The sequence below is a fragment of the Pectinophora gossypiella genome, chromosome 1 (assembly GCF_024362695.1).
Source record: "Pectinophora gossypiella chromosome 1, ilPecGoss1.1, whole genome shotgun sequence".
Taxonomy (NCBI): Eukaryota; Metazoa; Arthropoda; class Insecta; order Lepidoptera; family Gelechiidae; genus Pectinophora; species Pectinophora gossypiella.
This window is the reverse complement of record NC_065404.1, coordinates 4477577-4496667: the sequence shown is the minus strand read 5'-3', so window position 1 is coordinate 4496667 and position 19091 is coordinate 4477577. Positions and strand designations below refer to the sequence as shown.

General features: G+C 39.6%; 2 protein-coding genes across 2 annotated transcripts; both read right to left on the bottom strand.

Annotated features, from left to right (window-relative positions):
- Positions 1 to 2080: 2080 nt before the first annotated feature.
- Positions 2081 to 13130, bottom strand: LOC126381883 (venom serine carboxypeptidase-like). Its single transcript, XM_050031442.1, has 9 exons — positions 12975 to 13130; positions 12342 to 12886; positions 10804 to 10916; positions 9507 to 9677; positions 5399 to 5566; positions 5132 to 5248; positions 4175 to 4317; positions 3512 to 3640; positions 2081 to 2295 (listed from the first exon to the last, which is right to left on the bottom strand). The coding sequence occupies exons 1-9, from the start codon at positions 13016 to 13018 to the stop codon at positions 2097 to 2099; spliced, it is 1629 nt and encodes a 542-aa protein (XP_049887399.1). The 5' UTR covers positions 13019 to 13130; the 3' UTR covers positions 2081 to 2096.
- Positions 13131 to 14182: 1052 nt separating this feature from the next.
- LOC126381961 (uncharacterized) lies at positions 14183 to 19064 on the bottom strand. The gene is made up of 6 exons (XM_050031592.1): positions 18718 to 19064; positions 18356 to 18555; positions 17781 to 17966; positions 17183 to 17249; positions 16170 to 16295; positions 14183 to 15526 (listed from the first exon to the last, which is right to left on the bottom strand). Exons 1-6 carry the CDS (start codon positions 18725 to 18727, stop codon positions 15363 to 15365), a joined length of 753 nt encoding a protein of 250 aa, XP_049887549.1. The 5' UTR covers positions 18728 to 19064; the 3' UTR covers positions 14183 to 15362.
- Positions 19065 to 19091: the final 27 nt, after the last annotated feature.

Here is a 19091-nt window from a genome sequence, read left to right as displayed (position 1 = left end):
TCCGCCGGCCGCGGCGACGTCACCAATATAAACACGCATTATAAACGTTTATTAAAACCGTCGCATATGTTCCAACCAGACATTCTACGAACTACAGCTGTGTGAATTATTACTACGCGACCCATCTGCCCCTTTACCATGAGTACATTTTATAGGTACCTACCTACTTACTGACACCCGACGCGTCGTGCCCGATGAATCGCGTAATAAAATTAAGCCTTAAAGTGACACATCTGCAGGTATTTTGTGCTCTACCGTTATCCGTTCGGCGATAGAGTAAAGCCACAGGGTAAAACCCTGATAAAAAACCGAGGAAAGACCTTTCAGTAGCCTTTTTAATTCCTTTATCAAAAGCCGGAGTATGGATTTCCCATCTATACCTACACTACTAAACAATTCTCATACATTTTTGCTTTAGTTAGAAGTGAATTTGAACAATAGGCATAGGTACATTTATTATAATAGCCACATGCAATGTGCGAATATAATAGGTATGGTTTGTTGAGCAAAATCAACGATAAATTCCAAAGTTAGGTACCTAGGTACTTAACTTTAAACTTACAATACTTACCTAGTAAGTTACCCTAACATTTACAGTATGTACATAGTAAGTAATTAGTAAGTACTTACTTAGTTCTCTGACTATCTTAACTTTATCGTAATTCAACAAACGTTTTATATAGGTACTTAAACAAAATAAAGTTTTTTTTTGTCAAATAAATATTTATTCATTATAAGTGAAAATTTTCTACACTCAAACCAGCAACAAAATGTAAGTAGGAAAATAAGACTCAACATACATAGTCCATTTATCAGCTAGTAGGTACGAAATTGTATTCGTTAGATACATATTGGCTAGTGGCCAGACTACAAAGCATTCTTAAATTGGCTCATATGTTTACAACACTAGGAAATTATGGCGGGATTCCCATTTTGAACTCTAAGGTCAAGTAACCGACCAAAAATTTGTTTGAATATTTATTTTCGACTAAAAAATTATTTAAATATATTTATTTTCGACAAAAAATTGTTTGAATATTTATTTCGACTAAAAATTTGTTCGAATATTTTTAAATGAGTTTCCGATGTACTTTTGCAGTAGAGAATAAGTTTGTATTTTAGTTTTCCGGTATATTCATAAACTTTTTGTATATTATTTTCCTTTTGATTAGGTATCGAATGGATGATGTAATAATTTACGTAGTGAAATAAAATATAAAATCCCATACTCGCTCTGACTTTCCCTATCTTTTTGTCCGACCAAGTACATAGTTAACGCGGAAAGTCTACGTCCCTAACAGTAAGCCATGTCAAAAAAAAAAACCTGACTACCTCAAGCTTAAGAGCCTTTTTAAAGTGTCCTAGTGAAGTGATTCTGCCAGCACCAAACTTTATGTTTCCAGTTAATGTCAAATGTGTTAGTGCGACAGAGTCCTAAAGTGGGTACATTATATTGCTCATGACTGTACAAACTAGCACCTCTACTACGCCAAATATACACCGAAAGAGGTATTTAGCTAAGTACGAAAGAGAGATGACATCCCAATCATACAAAGTTATAAGGGGTATAATGGCCGAAATCACTCAATTATCTTAATTGATGCCACCAATATTAGTCGTAAGTACGCATTGCATTCACATCTCCACAGGCGTTTAGCAATATTTGACTGGTGTGGAATCTTCAAAATATTTTTCGGAGATTTTTTTTTTGATGAGCCATGATAGCGCAGAAGATAGGCAGTCACTAGTCGCTTCTGTACAAAACCGGACCTGTCAAATCTTCAGGGTAGGTAAACAAGCGGACCCTGTGGAAACGGCATAGCGTTAGGGAAATGATGAATATTTTTCTGAGATAAAAGTAGAACACGAGAGTAAAAACTACATAGGTATTTGATATCTATTAGCTAAATAATCAATCGGCCCCGCATCTTTGAATTACTTTTAACTTTCACCTATACTTACCTTAAAAGTAGAATACATAGAGATAACTAGAGATCACATCTAGCGGACATCAACTGAAACTACCTTTAGAAATTACAAAAGGGTTTTTCTTTTTAAATTCGAAAATAAAACACAATCGTACTATGAAATATTTATTACAAGTAGTGTACTATGGAGTTGTTCCGCACGTATTCAGTGAGGAAGCTGCCTTCCAGCAGCGAGACGCGGCCGAGGCTCTGCGCATGCGTCCAGCGCGCCACCAGAGTCTGCGTGGGCGCCGGCGCGTCCATCGGCGCCATGTGGCCCGCGCCGCGGATCACCACCTCGGTTAGCTGCCCGCCGCTTTTGTGATACCTGACAAAATTAAAAAAGAATTGAATGATTCAAATGAACAGCCTTCGTTGCATATCACGTGTGAGGCCATAGAATTGGTATATTGTACACTTCAACGAACTATCTGTTAGACTAACGTGATAGGTGGTGAGCTGCGCGATGCGCGATATTCAGCTTGTTATGGGAGCTGGATACTACAAAATAGAAAATGAACTCTGAAGGAAAGAAAATATGTAAGAAAATCTAGAGACAGTGCTTTCTCAATCTATGTAGGTACCAACCTATGTAATAAACAGCGTTATACTTCTTTTGTGTTGGTTCTGAGGTCAGTGACCGTCGTTATTAAACCTGATATCAGGGTTACTGTTGAGCTGCTATAGGCCCCTGACATGGTGAGCCAACGACTACATACTTAAGTAACTAAGTAAATAGTAACCGGGACCGACGGCTTCACGTGCCCTCTGAATCATCTTACTTTCGGACAATCGGGTGATCAGCCTGCAATGTCCTAACCACATGAATGTGGGATTTGGGTTTGCTCAATTAAACAGTTAAGTACGGTTCAAACACTTCTTTTTATTTATTCTCCCAGTACAACAATTTTCACCACCATAGTCTATCGTCCGCCATCATCTATCTCTCCCCCTCTCCTTCCCTTCTCACTCCTTCTATCACTATCTCACTCATTCACACTCCTTCACTCAATCTATCATTTGTCTATGCATCCCTTTTATACTCTATACCTTCTGTACTACTCATGTTACTCGTCTACTTCTCACACAATCATCTCAACTCACCTATCACTCACTCAGCTACACGCCTACATAAATGACTTTGGTAACCATGGTCGTCCCCGCCGGATTTCGAACCCGGGACCTCCGGATTGTAAGCCCGACGCTCAATTATTATTATTTTTGTTAACGTGACTTATTGGCCGGACAAATGGGTTGCGCTGAGGGCTCTCACCCGGTACAAAATTTAAGACAACAGGCCTGAGGGTGCCCAGTTGGGCGCACACCTCGGCTCAGGGCGTTTGGTCTTTGCCTACCCCAACGGGAAATATGCGAATTATTAATTGTACTGAGTTATTTAACACAAACTCTTTAGTCTGCAATTATATGGCGTCAGACGTCACACACACAGATGCGCGTGTACGATAACGTCAATGCGCAGTATCTGTGTAAAACAAGGTGTTTTGTATGAAGTGTTCGAGGTGTGCTAATAGTACTATGCTTACCCAGATAGCTTGCCGTTGAACACGAAAGGATACCTGGTGGCGTCGAGGAACTCCTTCTGGCCGTTCCAATGCCACGTGCGGTAGTTCTCTGACGTCAACACACATGACAACATCTGGTCAAGCTGCCCGCTGTAACAGAAAACATATTAAAAAGCTGCATTGTGAATATAGAGAAGATGATCCAATGAAAATACTGTAAAATTCTCTGGTTTTCAGGTTCAGGTGGTCAGGTTTAGCTCACCCCCTCCGGGTCTTAAACAGCCTATATACGTCCCACTGCTGGGCACAGGCCTCGCCCCAATCAACCGGAAAGGGTATGGAGTTCCACCACGCTACTTTACTGCGAGTTAGTGGACGTGTTTTTACCAACGGCTTAACGTGTCCTCCGAAGCATGGAACCGTCTTACTTTTATGGACAGGTGCAAAGTCTTTATCAAACAAAGGACAGTCTCACATAGTGATTTCGTCAATATCCCCATCGGGAAACGAACCCGGACCTCCAGATCGTGAGCCTAATTTAACGCTCTAACCATTAGACCACGGTTATTACTGGGTCTTACTTTAGTCCAAATGGCCATCAGCTGCTGAGGAGTAAGTCCAAGTCATCGCATCTTTGTGGACCTATAAATGGTCCAGCGTTCGCGGTATTGTGTGTACACTCACCAATAAGTCAGTACTCTGTAGTGGTTCAATAACTCCTCATACAGTCCCTTGGCGCTGCTGAGGAAGTCTCCGTTCAGTTTGGCGTTCACGGTCATATTGACGAAGCTGAACTTGATGTCGCCAACGTGTAGGGCGCGTTTCACCTGAAATACATATTATAACAACAAGCTCACGACTATATCCCAATGGGGTAGACAAAGGTACGTCCATTGCAAGACAAACTAAGTACCCACAGCCTGACGAGCTATCTGAAATACGTTTTCGCTTAATTAGCTACTTCTAAAGTTGAACGCGGCCTTAGACGTTCCACAGATGCATATCCTGTGGCGTGCATTCATCGTAACACAACACAACATAGCATGACGTATCGCTGAAAGTGTATGCAGAGGTGTACAATATATAGGTAAACCCAATCCTCGCCAGCTATAATTAAGTCCCATATAATACGAGGCATTAAACGGGAACAAATCATGGAAACCACGTGATATCAATTGTGTATGGTCCAAACATGAATTTAAACTCATAGTCGAATTCAGCGTTTAGAACACGAGCGGAGATTCGCACCCGTGTCACTACGTGAATCACGGATCCTCCGACCAGGGCTACCATAGATTCACTTATTTTATTAACTTATTGGTGCAAGTGTGGTACCGGAAATCAAGACTTGGGTGACAGCTCATCCGCAGATGTATTCCATCCGAAATACTACATTAGTATTAGCTAGGTGGCGACTCCTCCGAATAACAGCACCACTTCGGATGACTCGGCGCCTACTATTTGTAAAGAGTGGCGTTTCATCCACGGATGAAATACATCTGCGGATGAGCTGTCACCTAAGTCGAAATCAAACCGGCGCAAAACACACAGAGCCACAGTGACTGTTTTCGGGGTCGAGAGTCTTGAAATGTTTGCCGTCGTCAGCTGAAATTTCCAGAACACTCTAGAAGTTAAACTTACCTCTGGTTTTTGCAAGAACATGATGTACTTTCCGACGGGTAGGTCATCGCGGAGGAAGTTGTACGCGTGCTTCTGCTGCGTGATTACTAGCAGCACCGTGATCAGATGGTTCCATTTCTGGAGAAGAAAAAAATGGCTGTTAAGGCACGTAAAGCCGTTGGTCCTGGTTACTACTTACCGATGTAAATAAGTAGTTGTTACATGAGCCATGTCAGGGGCCTTTGGCAGCTCAATATAACCCTGACACACGATAGAAGACGTACTCACATCTTTAGCTTCAGCGCTCCTATGAGCTGCAATGTCGTCTTGAAACGCTTGTATGAGCGGCTTCACAATATCAATCTGCTCACTCTCCATCAAACCGAAGTAGTAGAACGGCCGTTCCATCTGCGATATCATCGCTGGGTCCACGTATGCGTTACCAGCTATCAAGCCCTGGAAACATTCGTTACAAACAAGCCTATGAAAATTAGCACCAAATTGTAAATAACGCACTCTCTAGTTTGAATTTCTCTAGTTTTAGTAGAATGTGACGAACTCAACTAGTTGGCCAGCTAGTTCCAACCGTAATACACAGATGGCGTTCACGCGCGTGCTTAGAACATGTTAATGAAGGTCGCACAGCGCGACGCATATGTACAGCTTCCAACGTTACACCGTTCCATTGGGTTACACTCCATCCTATGGCTACCAGGGTATCTTGCTCAGTTCGGTATCCCAAGACATCCTAAGGCGGCAGCACACCCTTGCCGCTAAAAGCACATTCTTGCCTGGATCATATTCTGATTGTACAAGAAATGCGATGATCCCTAAAGTCCCTAATATAACAAAGGGTTCTTCTTCTATCGTGTGGGTAGTGAGGTGGAGGACCAACCTCATCAACCCTGGTGAAAAAAGCCACATTGAAACGATTCATCTAAAAGCAATATTGCAATTTGACATCAGAATCTGCTACTTTAATTGATGTCGTATGTACCAATACGCAAGTAACTGACGTTACTGTTACTAATATTACCGGCTCCCCCCTTGGGCACTCTATGGTTAACCTTTCTCTTAAGGTAAAAAAGTTAAAAATGCCCCCGCGCTGCCTAACTTTTCGACCTTTAAAAGACATAGATCTCAATCTTTTTAATGAAGATCTAAATTCTCTGGACTGGGAGTCGGTTTCAGTTTTGCCAACGGTGGATAATATGGTTGACAGGTTTAATGAGTTACTCTTACATTTATACGACAGACATGCCCCTTTTAAGACTGTTAGGCTAAAGTATGAACGTACGCTGCCTTGGATAACTGACACGATTAGGTTGATGACCGGCCTTCGCGATGAAGCGCTGAGGAAGTATCGTAGGACCAAGTCAGACGTCGACAAGTGTGCTTTGAAGGAATACAAGAAGTTGGTTGAGAGTAGCATATTGCGTGAAAGGCAGGCGTATTTTAATCATTACATAAATTCGGTGCCGTGCAATAGTAGAACCTTTTGGTACAATTTAAAATCAAAAATTCTGATAAATCCAAATGAAAATAAAAAGCTGCCCGAGTGTTTTAGTGACCCAGATGCTATTAACGATCACTTCTTGACAATTCCTGGTGATGGAAGTATCCCTTCGTCGCAACTCTCATATTATAATGATCGTTGTCGTTATCCTAGCTCACACTTTCATTTCAAAGTAATCAGTGAGAGAGATATACATAATTTCATTCTGTCCGTTAAATCTAATGCCGTCGGCTCGGATGGTATAAGTAGAGATATGATTCTCTTAAGTCTCCCGCGTACTCTGAGGGTTATAACTGACATTGTCAATAGATCCATTCTATCTGGTACAGTTCCTAGGCAATGGAAAAATGCACTTGTCACACCGATTCCAAAAATTAATGATCCTAGTGGTCTCAGGGACCTTAGACCAATCAGTATTTTGCCATTCCTTTCAAAGATTTTGGAAAAGGCTGTCTATGTCCAATTATACAATTACGTGGAGAAGCATAGCATTCTGCCAGAGGTCCAATCGGGTTTCAGGAAGGGCCGAGGAACTTGCACTGCTCTGTTGGATGTTGTGGATAATGTCTTGTCCGAGCAGGATGTTGGCCATGGTACTATTCTGGCCTTGCTCGACTTCTCGCGGGCTTTTGATTGCATTAACACCTCCCTCTTAGTGGCCAAGCTAAAATACTATGGACTTGATGTCTTGTCAGCTGCTTGGTTTGAGGATTATCTTGACCAGCGTTTTCAGTCGGTGAAGTTACTGAAAGATGACGGCAGCTTTATTCTTTCTGCTCCAAGGCAGGTGACTTGCGGTGTGCCGCAGGGCTCTATTGTTGGACCTCTCTTATTTATTATCTATTGTGCAGATCTAGTGTCGGTGATAAAGCATTGTAAGTACCATTGCTATGCGGATGATGTCCAACTTTATATTTCAGATTCTCCTAATAACACGTCTGTTTTACTGAGGAAGATGAACGATGATCTGAGTAGGATAGTAGATTGGTCATGCAACAATGCTTTGGTACTGAACCCGGCAAAATCTAAATTTATGGTTCTTGGTACTAAAAAGCAAGTGGAGGCGATTTTGTCTAGGGATCCGGTGGTTCATATACAGGATCAAGCGGTGGAACGAGTGGAGGAGGCAAAAAGCCTGGGTATCACCTTTGACTCCCAGCTCCGTTTTGAATCCCATGTCTTGAGCTTAGTCAGGAGCTGTATGTTTCGCCTAAAGGTTTTATATAAGATCCGTAATCTTTTGAGTGAAAGAGTACGAATCACTCTGTGTGAATCTCTTGTCCTCTCGAGACTGAACTACGCTGATATTGTTTATGGTCCCCGCTTATTGAAGCGTACCCAGCGGCTTATTCAGCGTATCCAGAATGCCTGCTGTAGGTTTTGTTTTAATATTCCTCCTCGAAGCCATATTTCTCCGTATTTGAACAACGCATCGATGCTTAATATGGCTTCACGAAGACAACTACATCTTGCATGCTTGGTTTTCGACGTAATCAAGTTTGGACAACCTATTTATCTGCGTAGCAAAATAAAAATGTCTGTGCTTCAGGACAGATACGGGGTCAGGAGTGCTCGTACGCCTCTGGCCGGACATTTACACCGGACGGTGTCTTTCAGGGGTAGTTTCCGCTTCCAAGCTACTAAGTGCTGGAACGACCTTCCACCACCAATCAGGAACCGGAGCTCTAAGGTTACATTCAAAAAGTATTTAAAGAATCACCTACTAGAAATACAGAGGTTAGATATACCAGCGATGTACTTGGGATAGCGGTTGCTGCCTCTTTAGATCACATCTGGGTGCTCCTGGATGTCCGTTTTCGTTTCGTTTTGTTATTATGATTATGAAATTTTATATGTATATTATTACGTTTATTTAATTATCGCACTCACATCACATGCACCATAGCTACACACTGCTTTCACTACTCACTTATAGATCCTTCTTTTAGTGTAATATTTCTTTCTTTTATTGTTTTGTTTCTGCTTTCTATGTGTAACACTGTCGTTTTTTTTTTGTTTTGTACTCTTTATTTATTTTTTAAAATTTATTGTGCGGGTACTCGCGTTTCACCGATCGGCGTGGGTTGAAAATCAGTGTTGCCCTCTGGGTAAATTTTTCACTGAACCCTGGCCTTTTTTGGTGAACTGCGGCACCCATATACCTTTATGTTTTCCAACTACTTAAATATTAATGTTAATGTGTGTATATTTTAATGTTGTAAATGTATATGTGTGTCGTAGATTTTACCTAAATAAACTTTTTTATTATTTATTATTATTATTATTACATTTGCGCATATAAAAACGAGTGCGCAGCAAAGCAACACACACCACAGTAACAATTTTCTTAGATGAATTGCTTTAATGTGACCCTTTTAACCCCCCATTGCCTAATATTCTTTCCCATTTATTTTAATTTTCATAGTGATTTGATAATTATAACACATGAAGTTGTAAGTTTAGTGTGCTTTATTTCAATTACAGGGTCCACATAATATCAGCGCCGTGGTTCACGCCGCGTCTTGTGCTATTCGACGATCATTTCGACGAACATCAGTCTCGCTTTTTTGTAATTGTTTTAGTGGAAATTTGATGTTATTGTCTTGTTTTGTGTGTCACATCCTTTTATAATAAACTATTTCTATTCTATTCTGTTCAAAATTCCCCGCTTCTATTATTTTATAAGATCTGGGGGGCTAAAATGGCCACATCGAAGCAATTCATCTAACAAAGCAATATTGCAATTTGACATTTGCGCATATAAACTTAAGTGCGCAATGCAAATAGCAATATTGCTTTCTTAGATGAATTACTTCGATGTGGCCATTTTAACCCCCCTGTTGTAGCACTTTAGAGCAAATAAATTTAATTTAATTTCACCCGTAGATTGACGTTCTCCCCAGGTAGATGCTTGTCCCGGTGAAGGCGCACGGCGAGAGCGGGCACGTACTTGCCGGCGTAGGACTCGCCGGCCACGAACAGCGGCGCCGACCGCAGTTCCGGGAACACGCGCAAGAACTGCTTCAATACTAAGTGCAGGTGATCACCGTACTGGAAATTTAAATAAGTACATAGGATCAAGGTCTATTTCCTATTGGAGTAAATTGGTTGGGTATGGCTCACTGCAGGTGAGCACAGTACTGGAAATTTACACTATACAGTCATCTGCGGGCTTAGCACCGTAAGCGCGCGACTCTTTCTCGCCTCGCCATACGCCACCCGTCACTCTATCACAGTACTGCACAGAAAGAGACAGATGATCTCTGTCGCGGCGGGAAAGAGTCGCGTGTTTACGGTGCTAAGCCCGCTGATCAAGGTATATTTCCCACTGGATTAGGCCTCTGTTTACCGCGGCAACCCAGTCACTAAGATCCTCACCACATTAGAAATATAAACTGGACTCCAGTCTTTCGTTTAAAAACATAACAAATACAAATTACAAACAAAAGATAAATCTTCTTCTTCTTCTATCGTGTGAGTCGTGAGGTGGATTACTTACCTCATCACCCTGGTGTCGGGGTTATTATTGAGTCGCCAAAGGTCCCTGACTTGACTTACGTCACAACTACGTACTTACATCAGTAAGTAGTAATCGGGACCAACGGCTTAACGTTCCGAAGCACGGATCATCTAACTTCTTGGTCAATCAGGTGTTCAGCCTGTAATGTCCTAACCAAACTAGGTATCACAAAGTGATATTTGTGATTTGTTCCCATCGGGAATCGAACCCGGGACCTTCAGATCTTGATCACAACGCTCAACCACTAGACCACAGAGGCCGTTAAAGATAAATAATAGAAGAGTATTACTGCTAAGTAGCAATCTCTTCCAGGCAGTCTTAGGTTATAGGAGATCATCATCTCCCTAGCGTTATCCCGTTTTTTACAGGATCCGCTTACCTAACCTGAAGATTTGACAGGTCCGGTTTCTTACAGAAGCGACTGCCTGTCTGACTTTCCAACCCGCGAACGGAAAACCAGCCCGATCGGTTGCGCCACCAGCGGAAAATTGTTTTGGATTAGGTTGCCGGCAACAAATTAGTTGCGCTACTAGGCGAGGTACCCTTTATACAACTGCATACATTTTATTGGTGACGTAGCCACGGTGTCCTATTGAGGCAGGACCTTTACGTAGATAATGAGAACTAGAAAAACATTTAAAAGGGACTCAAACATACCGTTTCCATATCCTGAGCATACCCTTCCGGACTATTGGTATAACTGTATCCAGTACCCACTGGGTTGTCAATGAACAGTAGCGAGTGGTTCTCCAACCAACTATACTTGTTTCCTGCAAACAAAGCAAAAGATTTTTTTTAACGACTCGCTTATCTCAACGAGGGACTTTACGTTCCCCAAAAATAATATAGATGGCGCTGTCCAGATGTAACGTGACAATTACCTATTTTCTCATTACTCGGGTAGATAATGAATTATTGATTGTACTTCTCTTGTCACATTTGTAATTGTTTTTAGTGTTTTAGTATTGTAATGGCCCCGATTCCTGCAGACACCGCCTAATTTTATTTTAAGTTATATCCGTCATTTTCATATCCGTCGAAAAGGAAAGGGACGGATGATTCACAGCTCTTAATTTTAGGAAGAATGAGTAAATGAATGAATAACCCGGGCGAATCAAAAGGTACGTCGCTGGTATGCAATCCGTTTGACGTGCTGTCTACTTAACTGTGTCGGGTTATTGACGGACGTAAAATTTTTAGACGGTTGGTTTAGTTTTGTGCTTAAAATTGACGTGTGTTCCATAAATTTTATGCTTGTCGATTACCCGTCCCTTTCCTTTTCGGCGGATAAGAAAATGACAGATATAACTTAAAATAAAATTAGATGGTATTTACAGGAATTAGCACCATTGTATAATTATTCAAAAATACAATGTAATGGCGGAAGCATATAATAATAATTATCGTAATGAATTATATCGGATGGAAATAACGCAGTAAACTAATGGGTGGTTCATATAGAGGTACATTTTGTGTCTTTTGTAAGTAACGTTGTCCCGTGAAAACCCATGAGAGCCCTGGGGCCTGTTTAATAAAACTTACAATTGTAAATTACAATTACAATTTGATGTACATTGCGGAGTGTGTGATCACGAATATTTTGCAGTTTGATATTAGCTACGCAATGAACATCAAATTGTCGTTGTAATTTACAATTGTAAGTTTTATTAAACAGGCCCCTGTTCGAACTCGCTATTCACATGGTCACGAGTTCAAATCCCGGGTCGGGCTTTAAACCACTGAATTCATGTTTGGATCATAGATGATTGATATCACATGGTTTCCAGGATCTGTGCACACAGAACTGAAATATAACGGCGAGGAGTGGATCTGTATACTACACCTACCTACCCCTTCGGGGATATAGGCGTGATGCTATGCTATGTAACCGATGATGTCGCAAGTAAAGCAGTTTTCTTTTAAATTGTGTTGAAAAGACCTGTTCAAAAACACGGCGAGTTACCTATATTTGCTTGAATAAATCTCTGCCGTTTTTTATAAGCAGATCCAAGAAAAGAAGAAAGAAGGCAAGATGATCCGTGCTTCGAAAGGCACGTTAAACCGCTGTAAGTACCTATGAAATCGCGGCTCAATAATAACCCTGACACCAGGGTTGATGAGGTTGATCGTCCACATCACAACCCATGCGATAGAAGAAGACCAGGTCCAGAATAGGAAAGAACAAAGATACTCACTGATTAGTGTGCCATCAAAAGTCACGTGGAACGGCCCAATCTCATCGAACAGTCCTGTCATACTGGAAGCGCCAGGTCCGCCTTGCAGCCATACTATCCACGGCGTCTCGTTCACCGGTTTATTCTCCACCGGGAAGTACCAGAAGAACATATTAGACTCCAACGTCTCATTCACTGTGAAGAACCCTGAGTAACTGTCCACACCCAAAAACAAATCCTGGTTTGACACCCTACAAGCATTCCTGGCCTCCTCCAATCTATTCTCTTTGATATACGGAGTCAAAATCAAGGCCGTCCCATTATCATTGCTAGGCAGAACGGAACAAGCCTCACTCAGATCTGAATCTACTGAGTTCTCCTTTACATCTCCGCACGTAACATTTAAGTTCGCATTCTCTGTAGTCTCTTCAATTCTCGGTGTAACTGTGGGCAGGTCTACTATATGTACTTCTGAGGCATTTCTGATAGGTTTAATTTCATCCTTGATGGCGTTCGCCGAAACATCAGGCAGTGTATCATCTATAGTAGCGACGCGGCCACGTGCACTGAAATATTACACAACGTAATACCTAAATAGCTATTGCGTATTGCCACTTATCACTATGATATTTATATACTGTTACAAAAACATACCTGGCTGCAAGAAGAAATAATAAATATATCACAGATTTACTCATTTTAACCACTGAATTGAATCAAATAACGCGTAGTTTTAAATACATGATATAAGTAAGACAGATAAATGCAAACTATGCTAAATACATAATTTCTTATAACTGTATTATCAGCTTGAACTCAATGATCCCGCTTATTAAACATAAGGGTCATTCATTCAAATTGTTTTGTGGAAGCTATAAAACCTTGAGTCATCGTTATCAATATCAATATTGGTCATCAATTAATAGTTTTTTTTTTACTGAACGTAAATTAAGCAAAGAACATTGTTAGGACATTTAAGGCACGTTAAGCCGTTGGTACCGGTTACTACTTACTGATGTAAGTTAGTAGTCGTTGCAGGGGCCTTTGACGGTTCAATAGTAACCCTGACACCACGGTTGATGGGGTTGGTAATCCACCTCACAACCCACACGATACTTCTATCGTGTACTTTAATGTACTTCTACATTTAAGCGATAGTCATTTCAAAATTTATAAAACTGACGGATTTTTTACACTTCTTCCACTGCACTATAAGTTAATAAAACTTGTTTGTTAAATAATTTTGAATACTTTTAAGTAAACTAATACGATATAACAAAACGCACTTAAGTTGCGAATAAATAATATTCTATAGATTATGTGTAAGTATACGTATATACGTGTAAGTATAAATAAATACGAATATTGTCTGATGTGAGCAAAACACGTGTGGTACTTTCTCCCCACATAAATGCACTGTTAAGCTCCCCACTTTCACCACACTAATATCAGATCTCGATTTTATACTTAAACCATTGTTACACGCCATAAATAGAAAACTTAACAATTGTTCAATTGAAATTCTTTAATTCCCTTCCCACTAGAAGTATTAAACAAATTATGTATTATGTATAGTGTTAAATTTTGTTATCAGACTTCCGATGGGCAGTCAAACTGCCGCTATTGACGAATCTCTCTCTCTCTCTATTTAAGAGCTGTAATCGCCATTCCTCTCTTCTTCCCGCCAAAACCGAATTGATGAATATCTTTGATTAAATTACATGTAGATAACAGGGTCAAAAATATGTATAAAATGCTAATCTAGAAGCATAAATAAAAGCCGAAAGTAGATATAGAAAAACTGACCCATTTTTCTGTTATAATTTATGCTTTTTTTTTATCAAGAATTGAGTAACAATGAGTCTGGCTTCTGACCTCGTTTATTGATGCTTATCCGAACTGAGTATTCCATACAATTTCCATAAAAAAAATATTTTGACATTTCACATAAAAAAAATTCGCGTATTTTTGGAACTAAGAACTTTCCAGGCTGCGTATTATGCTCCACATTTGTCCGGCCATGTAGTTAATGCCATCTGCGACAAATATACAATAAGTTAGGTACGTTAAAAAAAAAGGCTACATACCTCAAAAACAATATAGATATCGCCGTCTAAAACCTTCGCTTAATCTTCTAATTTCATGGATAACAGACATTTGCATCTTTTGTCTATGTTTTTGGGTATAAATGATGACTCCTTTTTATTATTCTTATTAAAATAAAGAGAAGCAGTATAGGTAGCAATATAATTCTATATATAATGTGATCTAAATCTTTCTAGATTCTAAAAATCTTTTATTTTTGTTTTTGGGTATAAATGAAGACCCATGTTATTACACCCAAGCACAACACATCATCCACCCATTATTATTCTGATCAAAAATAAAGAGAAGCAATACAGGTAACAACATAATTCTATACATATCTGATCCAAATATCAAACAACAAATATTATTATTATGAGGAGCTCGGTGGCGCAGCGGTTAACGCGCTCGGTCTGCGATTGTTGAAGTAAAGCAACCTTCGCAAAGGCCGGTCATAGGATGGGTGACCACAAAAAAAAGTTTTCATCTCGAGCTCCTCCGTGCTTCGGAAGGCACGTTAAGCCGTTGGTCCCGGCTGCATTAGCAGTCGTTAATAACCACCAATCCGCATTGGGCCCGCGTGGTGGTTAAGGCCCGATCTCCCTATCCATCCATAGGGAAGGCCCGTGCCCCAGCAGTGGGGACGTTAATGGGCTGATGATGATGATGAAATATTATTATATTTGCCTCTACATTACATTGTATTTTTGAATAATGATGTATCCGAGTAGGTAAGTAGGTAACTATCACGTTAAATCTGGATAGTGCCATCTATTTTTTGGTGAACGTAGCCTAGAAAGTCCCTCAAAGACAAGTCATAATTCTATGCAGATACTTCGACACAAGCGCCGTGGCCGTGGCTCTTCTTCCGTATCGCGAACACTATCTCATTTCACTACGTCGTCCACTGCTATATCGATGCTTCTAAACTGTACTCAAATCAACACCCTGCCATGTTTAGATGTTAGGTCTGTTGACCATAAAGTTTTTAATCTGTGTGAGAACGTCGACCAGTCGCCTCGCTTCCGAACTTATCGAGATTACCGCCTCAGTCAGCCTTTCAGTGGCTTCTATCTTCCGCCTTTCAAGGCGCAAAAACATTGACGTTTCATCGTCTTCATCTGAAATAGATAAAACATATTATATTACCAACCCCATCAACCTGGTGTCAGGGTTATTACTGAGCTGCCATAAGCCCCTGACATGACTCCTGAAACGACTACGTACTTACATGAGTAAGTAATAATCGAGACCAACGGCTTAACATGCCTTCCGAAGCATGGATCATTGTAATATACACCTCTGCCTGCGACGCTATGTTATGGTACGTGCAGAGAGTGTTCTAATATAAGCGAGCACTTTGTCCTAAAAGTGCCATAATACAGCTTAAAGGAGCGTTCACATTGAAATAGAGAGAGACGGAACGAAAATCCGCAGGAATCGACCAATCACTGCCAACGAGAGAGCGACAGAGCGTATTTACTTTCGCATTGGTCGATTCTGCGTGTCTGTCTCCCCTTCATTAGAACGCACCTTTAGGTTTTAAGTACACATACACATTGTACACATATACATATACATTGGAGCACATATACAAAAACTAATTTAAGACTTGTATTTTATAACTTTACAATATGTGTACTGTTGGTATACCTATCTAAATAAATAAAATAAAATAAATAAGTTTTCCAGTATATTCCGGATTATAATACCGGTTCTGATTTTTAGAGCTATCAAAATTCCACCATAACTGTGGCCAGTTACCTGAATGATCCTGGTCCCCATTGACATGCAGCCGAGGTTTCCTATCAGGCGGGCTGGCGCGGTCCTCCGCCTCCGATAAGTCTCTCGACGAATGCCTCCGCTTACGTTTCGCTTTCGATCGAGTGCCTGATGAAAAATATTAGCAATATACAATATATAATGAGGAAAATTTTTATTTTTTTTAAAGAACGTCTAGGGCCCTGTGCCGAGGTTTTTCTTGCAGCTTCTTTTCCCCGGCTATACAGGTTGTGAGAAGCTGCAGTAGTTTTAGGCGGATGAGACGTTCGTTATGTAAAAATTGACGATTCAAAGTGTAACTATGTTACCTACTGAATAATAATATTTTTGAATTTGAATTTGAAAGTTATGAGTAGTGTTGCCGAAAAATCGATAGTTTTACTATCGATGGTAAACAGCCAAAATCATCTACCCAACCGATAGGCCTATCGATACTATCGATAGCTCTTTTTTGGCGATACTATTGATAAGCAACGATAGTATCGATACACCTCTGATCGTGGGTGTTTGATTCTGAAGTTGGCAATTCTTTAAACTTAAAAAAAACTGTTAAGTGAGTGGGTAGGATTTTTTTACAATACTATCGAAATTAAGGTCCCTATCGATCGTACAAAACTACCGATACTATCGATAGTTTTTAATTTTTTAACTATCGATAGTATCGTTTATCAATAGTATCGCTAAAAAATAGCAATCGATACTATTGATTAATTATCGATATTATCGTTTTTTGGTAAAATATCGATAGTTCGATCGAGAACTATCGATAGGGCGCTATCGAGCGGCAACGCCTGAGTGGGTGTATTGCATACTATACACCACTGCCTACCCTTGCCTGCCTAACCTACACAGACGTGATGCTGCATAACGTTACGTCATGTTAGACTAGCTTCTATTTCTTGATTGGCATTTTGTAAATCGCAAATGGAATTCCATAGTCTCTGCTTACCCCGGTGGGAAATAGGCGGAAGTTTACGTATGTATGTACAACTCACCATAACACTGATTTACTGATGTATCTTCTGCTACTTCATTCAATTCTGGCTCCTCTTCTTCTGTTTCCTGAAATATGCGCCAAGTTATAAATATTACAAGTTATACATAGTCATACATATGCGCCAAGTTAAACATATGCACCTATAATTAAAGGGGTATGTGTACCTATTCTCCTAAGGCCTAGATTACTAGACAATAGTTAAAGAATGAGGTTTGGATTTTAAAAGAACATTCTGTCTTATGGCACTATACCCCCTCTGATTGACTGAGGAGAGGCCTGTGCCCAGCAGTGGGATGTATATTTAAACTGTTTATATTTATGTACGTACCTATATCACCTATCTATTACCTTTTAAATTTAAATTAACCTGGACATATAGGTTCTTGGCCATTCATACTAAATCATATTAATTTGTTGTATTGCTTTGTAAGTAGGCCACTTATACATAATAATATATTTTTCATAGTTCATAAATAGTATATGGTGTTGGCTGGAAGAAGATCTCTTTTAGAGATAAGTTCACCATTTGTACCTATTTTTATTTTTGTCTGTATTAACTATTTTTTTATGTGTACAATAAAGAGTTTAATACACACCCCCTCAGCCAAAGGATCTATCTTAATAATGACTCCGTCGACAGCATTCTCCCCAATAAGTCCTAGAATACACTCTTCCATCTGCGACAGAGGCACTATGCCTTCTGGAGGCGGTCTACTGTTGTCTTTAGCCGCTTTCAACTCCAATGCTTTTCTGCGTACCCTATACTTCCAATCACACCAGTACTGAAATAAAAGTTAAGAATAATTACGATAACATGTGCAAAATGAATAAAATTGACCAAAAATAATCTTTATTCAAAAGTTAAGGCATAAATATACTGCAACAAAATTTTGTACATGTTTTCATTAAACAGGAGTTATAAAGAACTTTTGAATCAACAAAAGGTTACTTTATTGAGTTTCTTTTAATGACATTATTAACAACTTCAAATTTGAGTCTCTGCGAAAAAAAGACTAAATACCTAGGACTTATGATGAGAACTAAAAACAAGTAAAGTAAGAAGCACAATAAAGTTTTTTATTTGATTTATTTTATGTAAGTTTTTATAAGACCTAAAGTTTTATTCTTTATAAAGATTGTATCTTCTGGTATTTAATTCATTACACTGTACCTTTGACCATCCTTTGCCATCTTTACAAGCACCATCCTTATAAGGGTTAAGTTTCTTAGCACAGGCATTCCATAGCTTCACCGAGTGCAATTTGCCTCGTCTACCACGAGTCAGACCTTTAGCCAAATCAGGGTGTTCTTGCATGAATTCTAACAGACCACCCATCTGCTCCAAACTCACTTGCTTTCTTGTTTTATAATCTTAAAAAAGTAAAAAAGTTTAAAGATTAAAGTATATTCATACTGAACTTCAAAGGTAGTTTATGTCGGGCAAGTAAGCATTCATGCAGAAATATATTTTCAAACTTTTGTCTAGTATGTTTATATGTAGACAAACGATTATAAAAACGAAACAATACAAACCTGTATCCATTGTGACAGTGCCTTGTTTGTTATCTATCCAAAGGAACAATTCAGCTTAACACCTTACAAAGCCACAATATTTCAGCACATTTGAACATATTCTAATTATTTAATGAAAATCTTTTCTCGTTTCACTATCGAATATAAAATCGTGATGAAAATATCGAAGACAGCACCCGTCCTTCAAACTGTTTTACCGACATCACCCGGCAAGGAAAGCGCGCGTATTGACAGAATTATATACTTTCAGCTTTTTCAGCGCTGTTGATGAAAACCTTAAACTCAAGCAATAACCATACTTAAATACTTTTTTACAAATTTAATTACTTAACCGTATCTCTTTTGTTTAAAATGACATTTCAGATATTAAATAT

Excerpts from the sequence above, each read along its gene's own strand:
- LOC126381883 (XM_050031442.1), bottom strand. The coding sequence starts at position 13,018 with ATGAGTAAATCTGTGATATATTTATTATTTCTTCTTGCAGCCAG. Across the intron at positions 9,678-10,803 it reads ATGCTCAGGATATGGAAACG|TACGGTGATCACCTGCACTT; the intron begins GTATGTTTGAGT and ends TTAAATTTCCAG. Across the intron at positions 5,249-5,398 it reads GGAGCGCTGAAGCTAAAGAT|AAATGGAACCATCTGATCAC; the intron begins GTGAGTACGTCT and ends TTTCTTCTCCAG.
- LOC126381961 (XM_050031592.1), bottom strand. Across the intron at positions 17,250-17,780 it reads TAGATCCTTTGGCTGAGGGG|GAAACAGAAGAAGAGGAGCC; the intron begins GTGTGTATTAAA and ends CGCATATTTCAG. Across the intron at positions 16,296-17,182 it reads ATCAGTAAATCAGTGTTATG|GCACTCGATCGAAAGCGAAA; the intron begins GTGAGTTGTACA and ends ATTTTTCATCAG.